The sequence below is a fragment of the Carcharhinus amblyrhynchos genome, chromosome 14 (assembly GCF_965287045.1).
Source record: "Carcharhinus amblyrhynchos chromosome 14, sCarAmb.v2.hapA, whole genome shotgun sequence".
Lineage (NCBI taxonomy): Eukaryota > Metazoa > Chordata > Chondrichthyes > Carcharhiniformes > Carcharhinidae > Carcharhinus > Carcharhinus amblyrhynchos.
The window spans coordinates 16,005,841-16,029,060 of NC_137337.1; the positions used below are offsets into that span (position 1 = coordinate 16,005,841).

The 23,220-nt window shown below is 39.2% G+C and overlaps 1 protein-coding gene across 2 annotated transcripts in view; it reads right to left on the minus strand.

The window, feature by feature from the left end:
- The window catches only part of vrk1 (VRK serine/threonine kinase 1), a 53,423-nt gene extending 34,545 nt beyond the window's left edge, over positions 1-18,878 (minus strand). For both annotated transcript variants that reach the window (XM_080202335.1, XM_080202336.1), the window contains exons 1-6: positions 18,777-18,878; positions 17,405-17,601; positions 9,270-9,429; positions 4,989-5,044; positions 2,710-2,779; positions 1,970-2,057 (exon numbers count right to left, since the gene is read on the minus strand). In XM_080202335.1, the coding sequence (XP_080058461.1) occupies positions 1,970-2,057; positions 2,710-2,779; positions 4,989-5,044; positions 9,270-9,429 (374 nt within the window). In that variant the 5' untranslated portion in view covers positions 17,405-17,601; positions 18,777-18,878. The remainder of the gene's footprint in view (positions 1-1,969; positions 2,058-2,709; positions 2,780-4,988; positions 5,045-9,269; positions 9,430-17,404; positions 17,602-18,776) is intronic.
- Positions 18,879-23,220: the final 4,342 nt, after the last annotated feature.

Sequence of the window (23,220 nt, forward strand, 5' to 3'; positions counted from 1 at the left end):
ACCTGCCTGAATTGTATTTAGTCCCACTGTATCAGTGATTCTCAAACTGGGATCCTTACAAATGTTCAACAACCACCTATATGTACATAGCACCCTTAACAATGAAACAGCCCAAGGCATTCACCAGGAACATTATAAAGCAAGTATGATACAGAGTTATACAAGGAGAAATGTCAGATTATCAAAATCTTGGTCAAAGAGGAAAGTTTTTAAAAAGTGCCTTAAAGAGGGGGAAAATAAGATAGAGAGGTGGCTTTTTAGAGCCTGGACTGAATCAACTGAAGGCAAATCACCACTCTCCAAGGTCTGGGAAATGGTCAAGCATAATGAGTGGTGGGAAGAGGCAGGCATTCAGAGTGGTGAGTGGAGGGTAGTCATTGCAGTGGGCTGACTGTCTCGCCTTGGGGAGGTGTCAAGAGCCGCAGAAGGATCACCTAGTGGATTCACAATTACCAGGATTGGTGGTGGGTCAGGTGAATTTAGCCTTGTTGACAGAGGATGGTGCTTGATAGGAAATGTTCATCCTGGAGTTCAGTTACTAGTGGTGTATCTCAAGGATCTGTTTTGGGGCCACTGCTGTTTGTCATTTTTATAAATGACCTGGATGAGGGTGTAGAAGGACATTTTAGTAAATTTGCAGATGACACTAAAGTCGGTGGAATTGTGGACAATGCGGAAGGATGTTGCAGGTTACAGAGGGACATAGATAAGCTACACAGCTGGGCTGAGAGGTGGCAAATGGAGTTTAATGTGGATAAGTGTGAAGTGATTCACTTTGGAAGGACTAACAGGAAGACAGAGTACTGGGCTAATGGTAAGTTACTTGGTAGTGTGGATGAGCAGAGAGATCTCTGTGTCCATATGCACAGATCCCTGAAAGTTGGCACCCAGGTTGATAGGGTTGTTAAGAAGTCATACGGTGTGTTAGCTTTCATTGGTAGAGTGATTGAGTTTCAGAACCATGAGGTCATGTTGCAGCTGTACAAAACTCTGGTGCAGCTGCACTTGGAGTATTGCGTGCTGTTCTGGTTGTCACATTATTGGAAGGACGTGGAAGCATTGGAAAGGGTGCAGAGGAGATTTACCAGGATGTTGCCTGGTATGGTGGGAAGGTCTTATGAAGAAAGGCTGAGGGACTTGAGGCTGTTTTCGTTAGACAGAAGGTTAAGAGGTGACTTAGAGGCATATAAGATGATCAGAGGATTAGATGGGGTGGACAGTGAGAGCCCTTTTCCTCAGACGGAAATGGCTAGCATTAGGGGACATAGCTTTAAATTGAGGGGTGATAGGTATAGGACAGATGTCAGAGGTAGGTTCTTTACTCAGAGAGTAGCAAGGGCATAGAATTCCCTGCCTGCAACAGTAGTGGACTCGCCAACATTAAGGGCATTTAAATGGTCATTGGAAAACATACGGATGACATTGGAATAGTGTAGGTTAGATGGGCTTTAGATTGGTTTCATGGGTCGGCGCAACATCAAGGGCCGAAAGGCCTGTGCTGCACTGTAACGTTCTACATTCAATGTTGAAGAGAGGGAGTTCTTCTTCGCACTTAAGTACAACATATGTTGCAAACTTAAAGAAAGGATGCCAAAATACAAGCTGCATTGGTAATATAAAGTAATTTAGATGGGGCAGGAGTAGGTCTGTGATTATTAGTTCGTTTCAACCAAAAAGTACTTACATCAGCAAGATTGGGCCTTTCAAGTAAACTAACCTAATTTTACGACCGGCAAGAAGATTTGATTAATAGCTTATGCATCACGGACAGAAATGCTTTACTTTTGTCACAGCTACTTATGTACATCCAACTCAATGGTCCAGCAAAACCAACAGCCACACAACTAAAGAAAATGATTTCATTGCGTAATCACTGGGTGTTAATGCATTCACTGGGGTCAAATACGACTCCTTGAATTTACACTACATTAAAGCTTACCAAAACTTCAAACAGAATTGCTGCACTTACCTCTTTCCCCCTTTATCATATAATCCTGACCCCCAATACTTAGGCACACCAAGATAATTCAACTTGCGGGACGCTATCCAGCTCTGAACTGCAGAAAGGATATTATAAACACAAAACATTAGGGAAAAATAATTTGCATCACACACATCATTCAAATTTTATAATCCATGAAGCAACATGAATCATATTTTCAATAACTTTAAACACGACCCAGGGAGCAATGCTTTGGAAACATTTATTTGAAGTAAGACAGCCACCAAAATATTATTTTGCTGGAATAAACGTGAGCAACAACAACACTTCACACAAAATCCCACTCTTGCCCAGGTTACCAAGAAACAAAACATGTGAAAGGCCAGCATTCACAAACTAGAAAACATATTAAAACTAGTCACATACACCACATAACCAAAAACACTTAGCTGCAGAATTAAGAATCTGACCAAAATAAATTTTCTGTGCTGCCTCAAAGAACTAAATACTGTAAGTTTCAAATATTTATTTAATGGACATGAACATTTAAACTGAACTTTCACAAACTTGGGATGAATCAATGGGTACAGGAATGATGCAACAGCCCAACTAATCACAAGCACAATGTACAGTGGGAATGTAGGTGTAATAAATATTTAGTAATTACAAATATATGAACTGTAGAATTTCAAATTTGTACGTAGGAAAGTCAGTTACCTATACATCAAATTACATTGGACTTTTCACATAAAATAGATTCAACTTACTCAGCTCTGGTTTTGCTGCTCTCATATAGAACTTGAGTTCTGAAAACAATGGTCCATTGGTACTGGGTTCCTTGAAATAGAAGCAAAAAAAGCAGATTGGTCCCTTCAATTATGTACTATTGAAATCATTGCATTTTGCCTGATACATTAAAGTACATTCTGCAAGAAAACCAGCCATATAACTATTATTTATGGTATTAACATAATAAAACATTCCAAGTCACTTCACAGGAGTAATACCAAATAAAACTTAACTAGGTCAGGTGACTAAAAGTTTCATCAGAGGTGGGCAAGGAAAAGTAAGAAAGTTCTCAGGAAGGTATTGCTGAGCTTAGGGCCTTAGCATCTAAAATCAGACAGTGATTAAAATCAGGGATACTCAAGAGGGTAGAATTAGAATGCAGCTATCTCAGAAGGTGGGCATGGCTGAAGGAAACTAGAGATGAGGAGCAATGCCAGACAGGATTTGAAAACAGGAAGGAGAATTTTACGAGCATCTCCCATCTGATCCACCACTGAGGGTTCCTTCCCTTCCACTATATCATCATGGGTGATCCCGCCAGACGGCATCACTCTCGGGATCAACGGAACATTCAAGCCTCTCCACCGTGGCAAGGTGATAATTCAAGGGAAATAATTATAAATAAATAACTTAGTAAATAATGACTCCAGAGGGGAAATAACACTTGAAATGACTCCCTCAAATGTCTTTAATTTGCAGGTTTCACTGTAAAACCAAACAAAATATAGTAAAGGGAAACCATTTTCCATAATATTCGACAGCTCAGCCAAGTGTTGAAATGTAAACTAGATTTGCTCACTAGATTTACTCATTGTACCCCACAGCTCAACTAGCTTAATGCTGGTAATGTCTTAGCAAGTGCACTATGGCAGAGCCATCAACTGTATACAGTAATGAGGGGACTTCTGATTCTTCATATGGGATTTTCCACATCATAGTCGATTATTGAAATCTCACTACTGTTTTTCTTTCAAGCTTTTTTTTGAAAGTGTCTGTTGCACCTTATCACACAACTGCTATATCTATCCTGTGAACTACACAAATCAAATAAATGGATAAACAAATGAAAGACATACTTGTGCAAAGAATTTGGCCTTGCTTATTTTCTCCATATTACTGCCTGCTAAAGCCACAGAGTAAATTTGCGCATTCATAAAAATTACATCTCAAATTTGTTCGTTTTCAGACCAGGTCTTAAAGCCTTAATTAATGGCCATTTTCACATAGTCTGCAGGCCTGCAGAAATCTGGATTGTTACGGTTAACAAGCAAGCAAAAAAAGGATAATTTTTTAAGACATATACTTTATTCATAAAATTTGAGAAGGTACATTAATTCAAGTGTGACACTTCACATAGAGCAATACAGATTAATTAAGTTAAATACAGTACAAAGCACATAAATTACATCGACATTTACAGAACACATTTTCTAATAAGCTAGAGGAAGTTCAAACTCTGGTTCCACCCCTCACTGTACTATGGCAAGAGGGCCCTAAACTATACACTGGCCCCAGATCCTATGTGGCTGCTGCCCCAGGCTTTAGTGCACCCCTCAGCACATGGTCCTGGGATTTTGGAATGCTCCAGTCTGCAACACTATTGTGGACAGCTTATTATGCTGGAAAACCAGCAAATTTCAAGCAGACCAAAATGCATCCTTAGCAGAGTTGATGGTACTCCAAGCAGTAGTTGACGTTTGTCTTTAACGTGTCTCTGGGGACAATCCCAAGTACAGTGTAACGGATTTGCTCACGATGAACATTGATCAATACTACTACAGCTCTTTCCAGACATTACCTGCAAATGAAAATTCCAGAACAAGATGAGCAACGATCTCTTTCCCACCACAGCTGCCTTGAGAACAGCAGTGGCACTCAGAAATCTGGGTGTGCATGAATGATTTAATGAACAGGGTCCTCCTCAGCATCAGCATGGCTACATTATGGGAGTTTGTTTGAAGACTCTGGCTATGAAACGCACTGCCAAATGATTTTCACAGACTGATTGGGGAAGCCATCTGACAGGATCCGCCATTTACTTTTGCTTCAGGGCATCAATGATGTTGTGTCGATTACCGCCTCATCAATGTGGTCAAACATGATTTTCTGCCCACATCCTTCGACAAAGGTCAGGTGGTAAGACACAGTACAACTGAATGGAGCATTCCAAGGTGTCAAGAAGAAATGACAAGTTAGCACATCAATGCCTTTCAACTTAATTCACAAATCAACTTAAAACGTTCCAACTACTACTTACCACTTTAATGACATATGAGGCACAATTTCCAACTGCTTTCTCCGAATTTTCATCAGCTGAAACAAAAAGTTAAAATATAAATCTAATAGCTCTATATAGTAGTCAAAAAGCCATGGGAAAAGTCATCCAACTGTGGCTAACAGAAGTGAAAGATAGTATTAAAGAAAGAGGCTGATAACATTAACAAAATTAGCAAATCTAAAGATTTAAGAATATTTTAGAGTTCAAAGCATAATCAAGAAATTGATAAAGGTATACAATGAAATAGAAAAGAGATTTTAAACAGATCATTAAAGGTTCTATGGGTATGTAAAAGGGAAGAGATTAGTAAAACTAAATGCAAGACCCTTAAAAGGCACAGAAATTATAATATGGAATAAGAAAAGGAAACATTATCTGTCTTCATGGTAGAAGCTTGAAGATCACATGATTGGTAATGAGATCATGTGACTGGCAATGAGCAATCACATCCAAATTAATCCTGTGACTGTCTCAGCAATCTAATAATTGAGCTAATGTCTCAGGACATAGGATGGATGAGTCAGCAAAATACAGGAAACAAACTGATAATTTATAGTTTAAGCTGCTTAAACACTGGCAATATAAGAAGGGGGAAGAAATATCTTGGCCCTGGCCCATCCATACCTAGGTTCACTGGGTATAGATAATTGGGTGTATGGCCTGAAGGAGTGTGTATAAACTCCCATGTTCTAAAATCAGAGATTCTATACATGTAATGGCAATGCTTTGTAATGCAGCCACATGCCTCACCCTCATTTATAAGATTTCAGAAATCCAGGTACTCAGTACCAAAATACACCAGAAGTAATTGTTGAAAAAAGTTTGATTTTTCTTCCTTTCATGACAAAACATGGAGCAGGTGTAATAGAAGTCTTTGTAGATAATCTGTCCTATCCATGTCTTTACACAAGGTTTGGTGCAATATACACAATCACACTTGGACACTTCAACAGGGAAGGTTTGTATTTTTGATTGTCATCGAGACCCCCAGTGGCAAGCGTGCACCTGGATATGTTAGATGAGGGAGGATTTGGGTGAGCTGTTATGTGTTTTCCATTGGAGAAGCCTGATGACTATCTCTGAATATCTGCAAAATTCACTGGAGACCTTTAGGATTATACTCTTACAATACTCATCTCTCAGGAAAGGAGAAAGGAGAAAGGATCATTTGGGGAAAAAGATTAGCTCCTTCAACTTAAAATTTTCACGTAATATAAAACCAAACTGACAATACAATAATACAATTCCACTGTGTCTCTTCTAAAAATGCACATGTAATTCACTGATGCCTAAAGAAACAGTGAAACGTTCCACTAAAACATGAGGAAATGATGATTTTAATCTGAAGCCTATTCTCGTCACCCCCAACTACATTCTGGCTTGTAGAGTTGACACCCCTTTCATCTTTAACCTGAACTCACGGGGAATTAAAAAAAGGAATCAACATGCAAATTATATAACCTACATACATTGCAAATTAACAAGAGAAAATCAAAACAATTAATGAGTTTATTTGGACTCAGGCTCCCTACATACCTACGAAAGAATACTGCTGGCAAACCTACAATCTTTGGGCGACAGTGATCACAGGAACTAGACTGTGGCAAGTAAACTGCAAAGAGCAAATACAGATGTGACGCAGATGATCAATTGCTTAGTAAGTTCAATATCATCAAGGTAAATCTTCCTCCTTTGCAAGTTTGCTAAACATTTTGGAGCTGGAGCATGCAGAGCAAGATGTACAGGTAGCTATTCTCTGAACCTGACCTGCATTTCCTTTTCTATATCTGCGATTTAATGATTTTTATTTAAGTGATCCTGCTAGCTCTCAATCTGGAAGCAATATAGTTTATTTCAGACCTTTCTAGTCTATATCTATTACATTTTATTTCCAGGTAATGCGAATCGAGCCAAAATTAGAAACTCAGCTACCTTTTGATGTATTATTTGGCACCCATTACTGGTAGATGTTTTCCTTTCCTAAAAGTACAAACATGAGCTGTGGTTCCAACAGTTCTCTGGTGCCTAATCCAAGTGGTCACAAGTGAACATCCACTGGGCGGTTTAATAGATTTCTTAGTTCTGGGAGTCAATAAATGCCTATCCTGCCTAATCATAAACTGAGACAAAAGCATTTTGCTGCAACTGCACCTCCCACTTCAATCACATATACTTTAATAACGTGTTGATAGATACAGTCACAAGCCTCCAAGTTGATTAATTGATACCTGTTTATTTTTCATCTTAATGGAATCAGATTTATTTATTTAATAGTTTAACCTAATCAGGAATCAAATTCAAACCAAACAGACAAGATAATTGAATGCACAACTCCTTTAAAGTTTAAAAATACAATTACAGTAATTCTAAATTGCTGTTAGTGCAGCATAACTAATTATTTCAGTACTGTGGCTAGCTTATATTAATTACATCATTTTAAAAACAGAAGGAATACAAAAACATGAACTGAAGAACTGGCACATCAAACAATTCCTTGATTAATTTCAAAAGATTGCATAATTGTATAACCTACTTAACGGCATAATGTGTTTCTGGGTCCTAGAAAACACACATGAATGAAATATACTATTTTTAAATACTCAGTCGGCTGGTTAGTAAAATTAGATGTTGATGGTTATCGTTCCATTATACCATACACTGACAGTTCCCAACACTGACAAGTTCAAAAGGGCCTTAAAGAAAGAAAGCGGCTCATCAAGATTGGCATATTTGGTCACATCATCCATACAAGTGTAGAAGGAAATGCAGTTATTTAGCAGAACAGAGAGACACACCCAAAATTAGCATTATACTTCATCTGGAAGCCTGTCCAAGGAACTCTCCAAAATACTTTATTCAATCATCATTTCACTGCTTTCTAATTCATTTCTCACCCTTTTTCTAAGTAAGGAAAGGTTAATACCAAACACAAAATCACAGAGATTGAATGCTTGCCAAAAAATATCACTAGCTCCAAAATCTCTCAGTTGAGACATGATGCACTGAAACAAAGCTGCTCTCCTCCCCGCTTTGGCAACTGCAGCAAGGCCATCTCAAGAATAGAAGGCTTTTTACCTTCCCAAAGCTAAGAGGTATACCTTGCAATGCCATGTGAAATCTGTTTCAATCAAGATTAAAAGTTCAGCTCTTGAGAAATTTCAGAACAAAGATTGGAAAGTGACACCCTCTCTCTCAGGGACATGGAAAGTTAAAGTTCACATCTTTTTTAGAATCTCTCCATGGCCTTACCAATCCCCATCTCCATAACTACCTCCAGCCCTCAATCTTTCAAGATATCTGCGCTCATCAAATTCTGACAACTTGTGCATCCCTGGTTTTAATTGCTCATTTTGGTTGCTGAGCCTGCAGATGCCCAAACCCCAAGCTCTGGAATTCCCTCCCAAAAGATCTACGTTGTCTACCTCACTTCCCTCCATTAAGATGCTTCCTAAAACATACCTCTATGACCAAGCTTTTAGTCATCTGATTTAATGGCATAGTTCTTTTGGTTTCAAGATCATCAGAGACTCTTTGCACAACTGAAGGTCCCTGTGAATGGCAGAAGTTTCAACTTCCAATGGATAATCCCCCTGTTCCCAAGGATCCTCAGAGAATATCGCCAACTCTAAGTTTAGGCTTTGGACAGTTCAATAGTACTCACCTGGATAGTTAATCAGGAAATGTCAGACAGATTAAAACTTAGTCTAATCCCTCAGTAACTACAGAACCGACCCCCCCCCCCCCCCGCCCCCCCTCCACCGCCCTGCCCCAAGAACTCAGACTGATCCTCTCAATTACCCCAAGCCTCTCACTACCTCCCAATCCCTGACACCAACTCCCACACCTTGACACCTAACTATCCTCCACCCCTTTTCCTGTCATGGCACTTATAATTTTTAGTATACTCCTGTGAAATGCCTTAATGACACACCAAATGGGAATGGCTAACACTGGGGGAAAATGCTGATACAATCTGGGGCACTCCTGGCATAAAATTCTTAAAACTGTTATTCACCAACAGTACAATAACCTACTTTTAAAACATGTAGGATACTACTTCATCCCATTCATGGAGAAATTCACTTGCACCTATCACTCCTGAACTACATTCTCCTATCTGAAACTGACTTTACATTTATCAAACTGTGAGCTGTTAAAGCTTATGCTTCAGGTGTTAAGGCAAAAATCAACCTGACAGTTAGCACGTGCAATGCCACATTATAATCACTCTAGGTCCACCAGTCCATAGTCTGTATTTACCCAGGTACAGGAGGCCAAATCCTCCCTTCCCAATCGGCTTCCCAATTTTCCATTGATTTTTTGCAGTGTCAGTCAGCACTTCCCCCGGTTTAAGTTCCTCTGCCATCTTCCTCTTGGGTGGAGCTCTTGTTCTGACAGCGGCAAGACGTTTGGGAGGCATCTGCAATTTTAAAAATATACCTTGTGAAATAAAGAACACTACCTTTGAACAACTTAAATGTAGATAAATAATCATTATAATTTCATTTCTGGAGGTGCTGAGAGTTGCCACAAAAGATCCTTAAATGGTAAGTGTGTCAGCAACACTAAGAAATTCTAAAACAGAGTTTTCCACATGCTTAATTAGAAGTAATTTCTGGGCCAAGAGGTAATTTACTTCCAAGCACATAGGCATCTCAAAACATGTTGTTTTGCTGATTATACCTCCAGCCACATAGACCCACCCTTTGATTGCAATTTGCTAGTTATCATCTCCTTTTGCCTCACACCATCATTGCTTTCATCATTTAATCTCCTCTGGTTTTCACTATCACAGACCTTCGCTTTAGTTCTTCTCCTTCCTCCTATTTTTCTCACTTCTATATTTCCTTAAAACCTGTTGTCATATTTCAAACATTTTCCAGTTCTTACCAAGGTCATCAACCCAAAATGCTAACTCTAAACCTTGCCCAACAGATGCAAAGCGCCTTGAGGATTTCCAATGTTTTATTTTAATTTCAGGCTTCCGGCATATTTTGCTTTGCAAAACTTTCACATTGTATTGTTCATCAGTGTCAATGTCAAATGCCTTTCTGAAATCTATTGTCCCTTCCTGAACTATTTTCCAAAGTCATCCAATAAATTAGTCAAGCATGATAGGCACTGCAAATTAGTGGTAACATTCAGTGCTTAGCTCATGTTCTTCAAGTTGATTAATATTATTCTTCATACACTTTTCAACCACTTTCCCAATGGACACCTATTTATCGACTACAGCTCAGCCTTCAACACCATTATTCCTACAAAACTCATCTCCAAACTCAGTGGCCTGGGGCTCAGCTCCTCCCTCTGTGACTGGATCCAAGGCTTCCTAATCCACGGACTGCAATCAGTAAGGATAGGCAACAACATCACCTTCACGATCATCCTCAACACCTTATGGGTGCCCCATAAGGCTGTGTCTTCAGCCCCTTACTATACCTCTTATATATCAATGAATGTGTGGCCAAATTCCCATCCAATTCTATTTTCAATTTTGCTGATGGCATCACCGTAGTGGGTTGGATCTCAAACAACGACGAGACGGAGTACAGTAAACAGAGTGAGTCTGGTGCGATGACAATAATCTCTCTCAATGCAAACAAAATGAAGGAGATAGTCATTGACTTGTAGCCAAACAGGCCAACTAAAATGGCGTTTTATAAAGCACTCTGGGATAACTGGGCAAGAAACTAAACCGACAGGCTGCAGTTTAAAGACAGAGACAAACAGGCTGCAACCCTGATGAGTGAATACACAGGATATGGGCCATCTCCAGGATGAAAGAGACTTTCTGGTCACACTGGGTTGTGTGCCAGACGTAAAGGCACCGTGAATCCTTATTTAGGAGGAAGGTATGTGACCTATGTGCCTACAACACCTACAGGCATGGCCACCGGGGACACACCCAGAGATCGGTGTGGTAGCACCTGATTGGACTCTTATCGATCAGGGTGATCAAGTCCTGATCGATTGATTGGCAATGGCCAAAAAAAGGGCGTGAAACCAAACGGGGCATAAAGAATGCTGCACAACCAGGAATCTCTCTCTCTCTCTGATCCCACGAACGAGCTACAACAATGGTGAACATCGCCAGCAAGAGGAGAGCCACCACACCCGAGAAGGAAGAAAGAGAGACTACAGCCAGAATGCCAGACCAGAACAAAGGACCAAACTACACAGACAACTACCAAGACCAGCACACAGATAAAGGCCAGTATCTGTTTGGGTATTTGTCAGTCACACACAGTTAAGTCAAGGTCTTGTATTGTACTTGAATTCTAGTATTTTCTGTAAGATAACTTATTGTTGGTCGGGTGGATGATTATTGATTGTGTGGGTTTAAATAAATATTGTTTGTACTAATAAGACGTCTACTCAAAGTTATTTGTCCACCATATAAGGGTTAAAACAGGCTGATTTTTACAACATTTGGCGTCCCTGGGTGGGCATCGATAAGAAGTAACTTTGTTGCTCCGATATCGAACCCCACAGACTTTAAATTGAATGGTTATTTAAAACTCAGAGCCAACATGTGTGAACTCCTTATTGGACAAAACTGCTTTCGGGAAATTGTTTATTGTGCATGTATTGTTACTAACAAGGAGGATAGGGTAAACTCTGTAGGTTTGTATTAGAACCCAGAGGGATTAGGACCGGAACATAGCATAAAGCCGTACCCGCAGTCCGATCGCCTCCCTACCCCTTGTCATTAAATATAGAATGGCAGGAAACAGTATAGAGGCAGAGAAGTGTCCCATATGGGAAAAAAGAATCAGAATATATTAAGAAGAAAAAGTGGCCCCTATGGGCAGAATCTTGTGCTAATGCTGAGATAGGACTGGGATCCCAAGGGCAGATTTTGAAGTAAGGCTAGTCAAGGGGAAGAGTGATCTCTATTGTCGACCATGAGGCAAGGCTCAAACCTAACTCTGGAGTAGAGAGGGGTGTTCATCATACCCTTGGTACTAACTGACTTAGAGGGACTGATTGGTAAATTAGTAGGCACTGTACCCTTTCAGTCACTTCTTGTTCTCCTGGGACTATGCCTAGAGAACTACGTAGAAAATTATAGTGAGTTTTTGGATCTGGGATCCATGAGTCAGATGTTTTAATGAGAGAAACAGCAATAAAAGAAAATGTTGAAACTGGGTAACGTTATTGTGATTATTAGTTTAGAAGAGTTACAGAGTGAAAAGTCAGAGAAAATTAAGTTAAAAGAGGAGTTAGAAATTATGAGAGTTAGTTGAGAAGAGAAGAAATAAGTAATTTTGTGGGAAAGTAGATAAGCAGGAACAAAACAATATTGTCTGTGAGTCAGTTTTAAGTTTATCAAGTTAGTGAAAAGAATCCAAGTTCTGATTACTCCAAGTTTCAGCAGGAGATTAATCAATTAAAATCTGAAGTTGACAATGCAGAAAAGGATGTTGTCTGTGATCAGTGTGGGACAGCTGAGTCTGAGAGAGATGGTGTTTATGGATTGGGTTGTGGCATTGACTGGGGATCCCCCCCACCCCCACTTTTTTTTTGGAGGCACCTGATCCCACAGTAAGTTTAGAATTTGCCCCTGGTCTGATGAATTCTGTGACTATTAGTTGCAAGGAAGGAATTACCAGGAGATGTTGTTGATTGGGAGGGAATGAATATTTTAAAGAATCTTAGCACTGTCTCTAGTCACACCCAAGTGGTCCTTTGTTTATTTTAAAAGGAGGGAGTTTGCAGTGTGTGTTATAGAATTTTGAGAGAAAGGAACAATGTTCTCTCAATTTACTAGGAAATTATAAATTAATTGGCAAGATGGAAAATTGATTAGACTAAATCTAAGGTTGAGCTAATAAGTCAAGTAGTTTTTTTTATTTGTGTGTTTGTGTGGTCTGGTTACTTGTTGAATGTAGGTGATTGTTGTTGCATTAGATTAACAGCAGGAGTTGTTAAAAGTCTGTTTGTTTTGTGGAGTATTATACAATGCTTTACACTTTGGTTTAACTACAAAGGGGCTGAGGAAGTGTTAAAACTTAAATTTATGTATAAGATTTCTTGAATTTACTTCTGTTTTTGAGTTTAATTACAGTTTGGAAGAAAGAAGAATGAAGACGCCTGTCTTAATCTATTTTCTGTATTTCCTTTCAATGTTTTATTTTTGTCCCAGTTTAAAATGTTGGACTTGAATGAAAAATAATGTGGAATGAATGTTGGAAGCTTCCATGTATGTCTGTGTGTGTTTGGTAAAGTGGTTGTATCAATGTTTTTGTTTTGTTGTTTATTTAATGTGTTAATGTTCTTCCCCTAATTGTGATTTTACAACAGTGAGTTTGATACAGATTTTAAATACAAATTGGAAATTGAATTGGATTAAATTGAAATAAATTTTTGGAATTTTCTTAGCCTTTTGAGTATAATCAATGGCCATGATTGTGCTTAAAAGGTATAGAATAAATGTGGGACGTTACTTTGAACACGTTTGGAAAGTAAATTGAAATTTCAAAATCGAAGAACATAAATTGAAGTTTGAAATAACCAATTTGAATTTTGAATAATCCTGAGTTTGAATTTTGTGAAGGATTTAAACCTTGGAGGGAACTATGTGCTCTTTCCTTTGTCTTGAAGAAATCGTGACATCATCACATCGGAATGTTTTATTTCTTGGGTTTTCTTAATCGATCGAGATTTCACCATCTTCTGTTCCTAATCCGGCAATTAAATATTATATATATATTGGAGGTTCTAAATTTTATTTTTGTTTTAATTTGACAGTTTTTGAGACCAAATTAATTCATTTGGCTCCAAGCCAAATGTATCTTATGTGTTTTGTTTTAAATAGATGGCTGATGAATAACAAGGCCAGCAGCTTCAAGACAAGCAAGATTGTTTATCACAACCGAGTGATAACTGAGACTTGAAGAGTTTGGCTCATTCAGATTTTCTCACTATTAACTTTCAAACTAAAGTGATTGGTTACACTTAAGCATTACAGTTTGTGACATTTAATTGATAGAACAAATTGAGTACACAAAATAACCAACTTATAAATGGGAAGTTGCTTAAATTCTAAAGAGATAAATAAGTTTGACAAATAAAGGGTAATGGAAAGAGAGTCTGTATGAGTTTTGTGTTTCAAGGAGGGATGCATTGAAACATATTCTCAGTTTATGATGTAACCATTTGGATGTGAGAAAGTTTTACAAAGCAATATCTGTTTTGTGGCATTTGTATACTGAGTAAATGTTATCTGTGGTAATCCTCGTGTTCACATGTAATGTTTGTTCAGTTCAATGTATGTAAATGCTAACAAGTTGGGAGTTAATTTTTCTGGAAAGTTAAGGGCTCTGGAGAGTGTCAATGACTTTACAACAGATGACGGGATTTTCCTAGTATTTAGTTATTTGGGGTTACAGGAGTAAAATGCTTCAAAGGGGAACAAATAAACCCTTTGTGCAAGTTATGTTATTCATAAATAAAATTGGTAAAGTAGACAGAATGCTGGAGGAGTTTCCTCTATAATTTGTTAAACAAGTAGAAAATTATTTGAATTACTTCAACTTGTACATTGGTTACAATTGGTTAATTGGGTCATAAAAACATACTATGTGTACGCTAGGAGACAGATTTTGAGCTGTGACTGGAAGTTTACATCTAAAATGGTAACTGGCAAAAGGTGTTTATTATGCAAATTTGGATAATTTTTAAATTACAAATACTTTGGAGAGTTAAACCTACCGCTTCAGCACTTTTCAGTGCATGAGCCTCCAGTCCAAATTTAAACGTTGTTTCCCTTTTGCATCTGCATCAAAGATTTATTATTGTCCTATGCATAACTCTGAACCTAAAATGGTGTTTAGAATATCTGATTGTCTGTATTTGTGGGTAACTAGTTTATTGTAATAATGGGGTTTAGAATATGTGGTTGTTTATATTTGTATTGTAGACTGTTGTCTGTAGCCTCCGGAATATGTTGTAGGGATGCATTATTACTGTACATGTCAATACCTGGGCCTTGCTTGACTGTTGAGTGACTGGGGAATTCCTGACAGATATTGGTCCTGAATTTGTGATCCATCACGCTTTGCGTTCAGGATCAAAAGGGGGGAATGTAGCCAAACAGGCCAACTAAAATGGCGTTTTATAAAGCACTCTGAGACAACTGGGCAAGAAACTAAACTGACAGGCTGCAGTTTAAAGACAGAGACAAACAGGCTGCAACCCTGATGAGTGAATACACAGGATATGGGCCATCTCCAGGATGAAAGAGACTTTCTGGTCACACTGGGTTGTGTGCCAGACGTAAAGGCACCGTGAATCCTTATTTAGGAGGAAGGTATGTGACCTATGTGCCTACAACACCTACAGGCATGGCCACCGGGGACACACCCAGAGATCGGTGTGGTAGCACCTGATTGGACTCTTATCGATCAGGGTGATCAAGTCCTGATCGATTGATTGGCAATGGCCAAAAAAAGGGCGTGAAACCAAACGGGGCATAAAGGATGCTGCACAACCAGGAATCTCTCTCTCTCTCTCTGATCCCACGAACGAGCTACAACAATGGTGAACATCGCCAGCAAGAGGAGAGCCACCACACCCGAGAAGGAAGAAAGAGAGACTACAGCCAGAATGCCAGACCAGAACAAAGGACCAAACTACACAGACAACTACCAAGACCAGCACACAGATAAAGGCCAGTATCTGTTTGGGTATTTGTCAGTCACACACAGTTAAGTCAAGGTCTTGTATTGTACTTGAATTCTAGTATTTTCTGTAAGATAACTTATTGTTGGTCGGGTGGATGATTATTGATTGTGTGGGTTTAAATAAATATTGTTTGTACTAATAAGACGTCTACTCAAAGTTATTTGTCCACCGTATAAGGGTTAAAACAGGCTGATTTTTTTACAACAGACTTCAGGAAGCATAGTGGAGAACATGCCATGCCTACATCAGTGGGGACAAAATAGAAATGGTTGAGAGCTTCAAATTTTTAGGTGTCCAGATCACTAACAACCTGTCCTGGTCCCCTCCATGCCAACACTATCGTTAAGAAAGCCCACCAACGCCTCTACTTTCTCAGAAGATTAAGGAAATTTGGCATGTCTGCTAGGACTCTCACCAACTTTATAGATGCACCATGGAAAGCATTCTTTCCGATTGTATCACAGCTTGGTATGGCTCCTGCTCTGTCCAAGAACCCAAGGAACTACAGAGGGTCATGATCGAAGCCCAGTCCATCACTCAAACCAGCCTCCCACCACTGATGCTGTTTACACTTTCCACTGCCTTGGGAAAGCAGCCAGCATAATTAAGGACATCACATACCCCGGGCATGCTCTCTTCCACCTTCTTTTGTTGGGAAAAAGATACGAAAGTCTGAGTAAATGTACCAACCTACTTGAGAACAGCTTCTTCTCTGCTCCCATCAGACTTTTGAATGGACTTACCTCGCGTTAAGTTGCTCTTTCTCTACACCCTAACTATGACTGTGACACTACATTCTGCACTCTCGTTTCCTTCTCTACGAATTGTATGCTTTGTCTGTGTAGCGCAACAAACAATACTTTTTATTGTATACTAATACATGTGACAATAATAAATCAAATGCTTACAGGTTTACAATTTTTATGAGTACTGATTAAACTGAAGTCAATTTCATATTATTACGATCTTCTGGGATTTGGTCAGAACCCAGTAAATTCAGTAAAAGATGACTTGCAGTCATTTGTGCCAATTTATTCATAACAACAAATTAAACTAGTCAGAATCAGCTACATTATCTGCCTGTAGTATCAACAACCTTCCCAATATGTCCTCTCCTATGATTTTGAAGTATTTCAGTCTACATTCACTGACAAAACTGCACCTCCAATTGCGACATTTTTCTATTTCTTCCACGAACACTTGAAAAAACCATTGCATACCTCACTTCTATTCTTAGATGTTGTTTCTCAACTGTTATATCTCAGTGAGCCACCATGCCTGCGCACCCTTTGATTATTATTGACATACTTAAAGTAGAATACTAAAGCATTGTTTTCTTTTCCTCGTGATTTACTTTTCTGGCCTCAATTAGTTCCTTAGAATTCCTCAGCAAATGGTAACCATCTCCCCACACTATTCTTTTCTTGATCATTTAAAACATTTAACGTGCATTCTGTTCACAAAATGTCATTCACAAGTTTGTTAGCAAGCCAGACAAGCCTTAGTCTTTTATTCCATCCATCGTCTACCAACTTCAGTTATAAAATCCAAAAGGAATTTACCAAGTGCCCTTTAGAAACCATTCCAACTTTCCTTCGAGTACCTCTTCCCATTTTACCACGCTCATACATTATCTTACACCTTTAATAACAGTTTTCTCGATAAATTAACTTGTTAATTGGCTTCTTTTTCCCTCTAAATACTCTTGCCTTTAGCTGGAAGGTTGCAGGTTCAGGTCACACTCCAGAGACTTAAATGGATAATGTGGACTTTCTAGGAGGTGCTGTCTTTTGAAGAAGGTGTGAAATCAAGGCCCCGTCTTCCCTCTCAAGTAGATGTACGAAATGCCCAGGCACTATTCGAAGAGCGGGGGTGGTTATTTCGATATCCTGGACAACATTTATCCCTCAGAAGAAAACAAAGCAAATGATCTTGTCATTTATTACATCGTTGCTCATCAGAATTTATGCACAAATTGACCACTGTGTTTCATACATTGCCAATGATCACAAAGCTATAAGAAAAATCAACCATTATTAAACTTCGCCCCATCTCCCCTCTCAGGTGAATGGAGAAGATTTTATGACACCATCGTGAAAAGCAAGGAAAATATCCCCAGATTCTTGGCACTAACACATTTTGAGTTCATTTACCCGATTTTGAGCCCTGACCGTTATCACCAAACCAACAAAAAAAATCATTATTAAAAATATCTGGTCTTTATTATATGGTTTTTTCGTGAGGCCTAGATGTATGCAAATTCACTATTGCATTTCATATAGCACAACGGTGACTACACTTCATAATCATATCAAAGTGCATGACAGCCAGAACTTGTATTTCTATAGCACTTTATACAAGTTCTTTTGCTTTTTTGCCCCCACCATCTCATCTTCTGAGGCTTTGGAAATGTATTTCCTCAGAAGTTAACTCTTTCATTCTAAATTGATGCATATTGAAAACATGCTTTGATACTGTCATGAATTCAGCTTCAGTGATTGACTGTTATGATGACCTTGATTGCTGGTCAAGTGCATTATTACAGTGATGTAGCTGGATTCATGACCTCACGTACTAATGCAGAGTACAGTTTAAAATCTGCAGATCAGGTGTGAGTATACTTTCAGACTTTGCAACTGAAGTTAAAGACAAAATAGTGAAAAAATGAGCATAAAGCCATTGGATTGCCATAAAGGCCAACTGGTTCACTAATGTCCTATGTGGAATAAGATCTGCTGTCTTTATGCAGTCTGGTCTGAGACACCATTCTCTCACTAAACTGGCTAACCCTAAAATGTCATCGCAAGCCACTCAGTTGTGCCAAACAGTACCATTGGAGGATTAGGTTGACTAGTGATTCAAGCAGATGGCCTTCTACCGCCTGCTCAGGCATAGGCAATGAATGTCAGTTCAAACATCAATGCAAGATATCCCAAAAAATTTGAATTCTAGCTAAGCATTTTCTGTGAAGATGTTTTCTGAACAATAAGCATTGATGGTGTTACAAAAGGATAATGCTTAACATTTTGCTGATGTGTAACTCTTTATGTTTCTCTCTATTCATACTTCTTAGCAGCTCACCTCATAACAATCCTGGTTTACGATACTTCTCTTTCAGTATCGCGGGACACAGTCCAGGAACCATAACATTGGCATTTACAGGAGATATGAGCAACAGAAGAACTACATACAAAAGGAGAGTTAAGAGAAGATCTGAGTGATTATAAGGTCACTTAACTTCCACTGTCATAGTTCATGAAGTTACACAAACACAATTGCTTTGTCAGCCTCGTAATATATTGCAACACAATCAAAGATAACGCATCATAAGCCAAAGTAGTTAAATGCCAATAATTTCTAAAGTCATCACAAGTCATAGAAATGCAGTAGTGCCCTGTTCGACAAAATATAGCTGGTTTACATTTCACAGAACAACTTACTCAGTGCAAGACTTGGAATTTAATGCCACTTGAAGTGACATCACAACAATCGTGACATGATGGTCTTTATGATGTGATGCTCTTCCGTCCCCCAATCACAAATTGCTCACCAAATTAGGGTGCAAAAGCAACATTATAACAGTATTTGAACAACCATCTACAGTCAAACATCAGAGAAAATAGATTAAGCAAAGAATACTAAGGTTTCAGGCAGATTTATTTTTAAAACAAACATTGAGTGATTCCCCAAGTTAGAAGACAAAAAGCACAACTGTTTCCCATAACGGTGGAGAATCTATTCTTCCCATGACATAACAAGTTGATGAGTCCAAACTATTAACAAGCACTGCTGATTGCATTGTTCCCAATCACTAAAGCCTCAGTCTTTTTCAGAAGCATTCACTGTTATTCCTGCCAGTTGGATCAATTGATATTGCAACAGCTGACCAACTCTCCCGTGATTCCAGCTGCTGAACTCGCCACAGAAACAGCACATATCGCTATTAAACCCATCGTGCTAGCTCTTTCCCCGTAGCCCCACAATTTCTCATTTTTCAAATAGATACCCAATTTCCTTCTGAAAGCTACTATTGAATCAGCTTCCACTGCTCTTCCAGCTGGAGTCTTCTTGTTCAAAACAAACTGTTTGTAGATTTTACAAGCTTCCTGCCATTGGAAATAGTTTTCCTCGTGTACCCTATTCTTCATAATTCCGAACACCTTGAATAAATTACCCCTTGACGTTCTCTGCTCCAACAATCGATTTCTCCCACTTCTTAGGAACAGGAGCCCAAAGCCGAGATATTGCTCTTCAAAGAAACTGCATATGGAACTTATTTTATTAAATGGATGCTAAACACGATATAAATATTTTGAAGGGGAGAATAATGCTTTTGCTAATACACATTAGTGGAGGTGTAAACCTGGATTCTTTTTGACATCCCAAGTTCCTTCCTAACTGCTTGCTGCACTTGCATACTAACAATGCTCCTTGTACAAGCATACCCAAATCTCAAAAAGTATTTAAACGTTTCATCGGTTTTAAAGTATATTCTGCTCTTCTATTCTTACAACCAAAGTGATTAACATCACAGTAACTTTATCCTCCATCTGCCACCTTGTTGCCCTCTCACTTATCCTGTCTATGTCTCTGCAACCTGTGCCACCTCACAGATTACAGTCCCACCAACCTTGTATTGTCAACAAAACTGGACCCATTATTTTGTTGTTTCAATTGAGATATAAATTCAGATTATAAACGGGCAAAGCCCCAGTACTGATCCTGAGGGCTCTCCACTAGTTACTACCTGCCAACTTGAAAATGCTCCATTTATCCCTACTCGCTGCTCCTTGTCCATAACTAACCTTCACCCATGCAAATACACTAGCCCAAATCTGTGAATACTTATCACGTGTGTTTTATGTAGCACCTTACCAAATCTACTTTGGAAATCCAAGTAAACAATATTTGCCAGTTACCCTTCATCTATACTTCTAGTTACATCAAAGAACAAAGAAAATTACAGCACAAGAACAGGCCCTTCAGCCCTCCAAGCCTACACTGACCACGCTGCCTGACTTAACTAAAACCCCCTACCTTTCCGGGGACCATATCCTTCTATTTCCATCCTATTCATGTGCCTGTCAAGACGCCCCTTAAAAGTCACTACCATATCTGCTTCCACTACCTCCCCTGGCAACAAGTTCCAGGCACCCTCTGTGTAAAAAATATGCCTCGTACATCTCCTTGCCCCTCGCACCTTACATCCTCGAAAAACCTCTCAAACACAACTTCCCTTTCGTAAAACCACATTCATTTTGACTGATTATACTGTAATTTTCTAATTGTGCTGTTGAGATTTCCTTAATAATAGATTTCAGCATTTCCTGATGACTGATGCCTGGGTGACAGGCCTGCAGTTTACCATTTTCTCTCCTTCGTTTCTTGAATAGAGCCATTATATTTGCTAACCTCCAAACCACTGGGACAATTGTAGAACTCTCAGCATTTTGGAAAATCAACACCTTCACTACTACCTCTTTTAGAACGCCAGGATGTACAGCTTCAGATCCCAGGGTTTCGTCGGCTTTTAAACCTTCCAATTTCTCAAATACATTTTCTCTGCAAATTACGGTGGATGCCTTTTGTTGACATGATACGGCGCTGTTCATTGATACTTGTACTTGCTATACTGTCAGTTCACTAACTTCTAATTTGATTGACGTTGTTTTTAATGTTTACATGAATTGTATTGTGTAATTTCTATTGCTGTGGCATCAGCCTCTTGGCTAGCTTGTTATTGTAAACGACAACTGGTTCTCAATTGACTTACCCGGCCATGTAAGATTTATAGAAATAGTTAATTAAGTTATTTTAACTTCCTCATTCTCATTAGCCCCATGATTACCCTTTATATCTGCAATGTCATTTGCAACATCTACCCTGAAAGTCTGGTAAAAAATGTGATTAAGGACCATGAGAAATAGGAGCAAGATTAGGCCACTCGACCCATCAAGTCTGCTTCACCATTCAATCATGGCTGATATTTTTCTCATCCTCATTCCCCTGCCTTCTCCCCATAACCCCTCATCCCTTTATTAATCAAGAACCTATCTCTGTCTTAAAGACACTCAATGACCTGGCCTCCACAGCCTTCTGCAGCAAAGTGTTCCACAGATTCACCACTCTCGGGTTGAAGAAATTCCTCCTCATCTCTGTTTTAAAGGATCGTCCCTTTAGCCTGAGGTTGTGCCCTCAGGTTCTGTTTCTTTCTATTAGTGGAAACGTCCTCTCCACGTCCACTCTATCCAGACCTCGCCATATCCTTTAAGTTTCAATAAGATCCCTCCGTCATCCTTCCAAACTCCAAAGAATACAGACCCAGAGTCCTCAGCCATTCCTCACACAAGATCTTCATTCCAAGAATCATTCTCGTGAATCTTCCTAAGATCTGGGGCACAAAACTGTTCACAATACTCCAAATGGGGTCTGACCAGAGCCTCATAAGTACATCCCTACTCTTGTATTCCAGCCCTCTCAACATGAATGCTAACACTGCATTTGCCTTCCTAACTGCCAAATGAACCTGCATGTCAACTTAAGAGACTCTTACAGGTAACATATAGGTTCAGTTGGCACGTTAAAGTCTCTGCCATTTCATTTTCATGATAATTTCTCCCCTCTCTGCCTCCAAAGGACCAATGTTTACTACAGCTTCTCTCCTCTTTTTCATATATCTATAACAGCTCTTGCTATTTATTTATTCCTGACCTGTTTATTCTCATATGTATTCCCTTATAAACTGTGATGGTGTCCTTTGCTGGTTTCTAAAACACTCCCAAATCTCAAGTTTTTGTTATTCTTCTTCACAACATCATACGTTTATTCTTTTAATATAATTCTAGCCTTAGTTTCTTGACGGGTGAGTCTTTCTCAGTTTTTTTATACACAGAACATACTTTTTGAATTTTAAATTTTTTTATAGACTCAAGTACATCAAACTGAAAACCCAATATGGAATTCAATTTTATTATAATCACTTTATTCCCAGAGAATCTTTTGCAATGTAATTACGAATTAACACTGCCTCAAAGGGCAGCACAGTGGTTAACACTGCTGCCTCATAGCGTCAAGGAACCGGGTTCTATTCCAGTCTTGTGTCATTGTCTGACGTTGTCCACTTTGGTAGGAATAATGGTAGGAAGGATTATCACTTACGTGGCAAAAAACTGCAGCAGGCGATGGTGCAGAGGGACCTCGGGGTCCTTGTGCATGAGTCGCAAAAACCCAGCTTGCAGGTGGTCAGGAAGGCTAATGGGATGCTGGCCTTCATAGCGAGGGGGATTGAATATAAAAGTAGGGAGGTCTTGCTGCGGCTGTATAGGGCATTGGTGAGGCCGCAGCTGGAGTACTGTGTGCAGTTTTGGGCGCCGTACTTACGCAAGGATATTTTGGCCTTGGAGGGAGTGCAGAGGAGGTTTACTAGGCTGATGCCGGAGTTGAGGGGGTTGAGCTATGAGGAGAGGCTGAATAAACTAGGCTTGTACTCGTTAGAGTTTAGAAGAATGAGGGGAGATCTCATTGA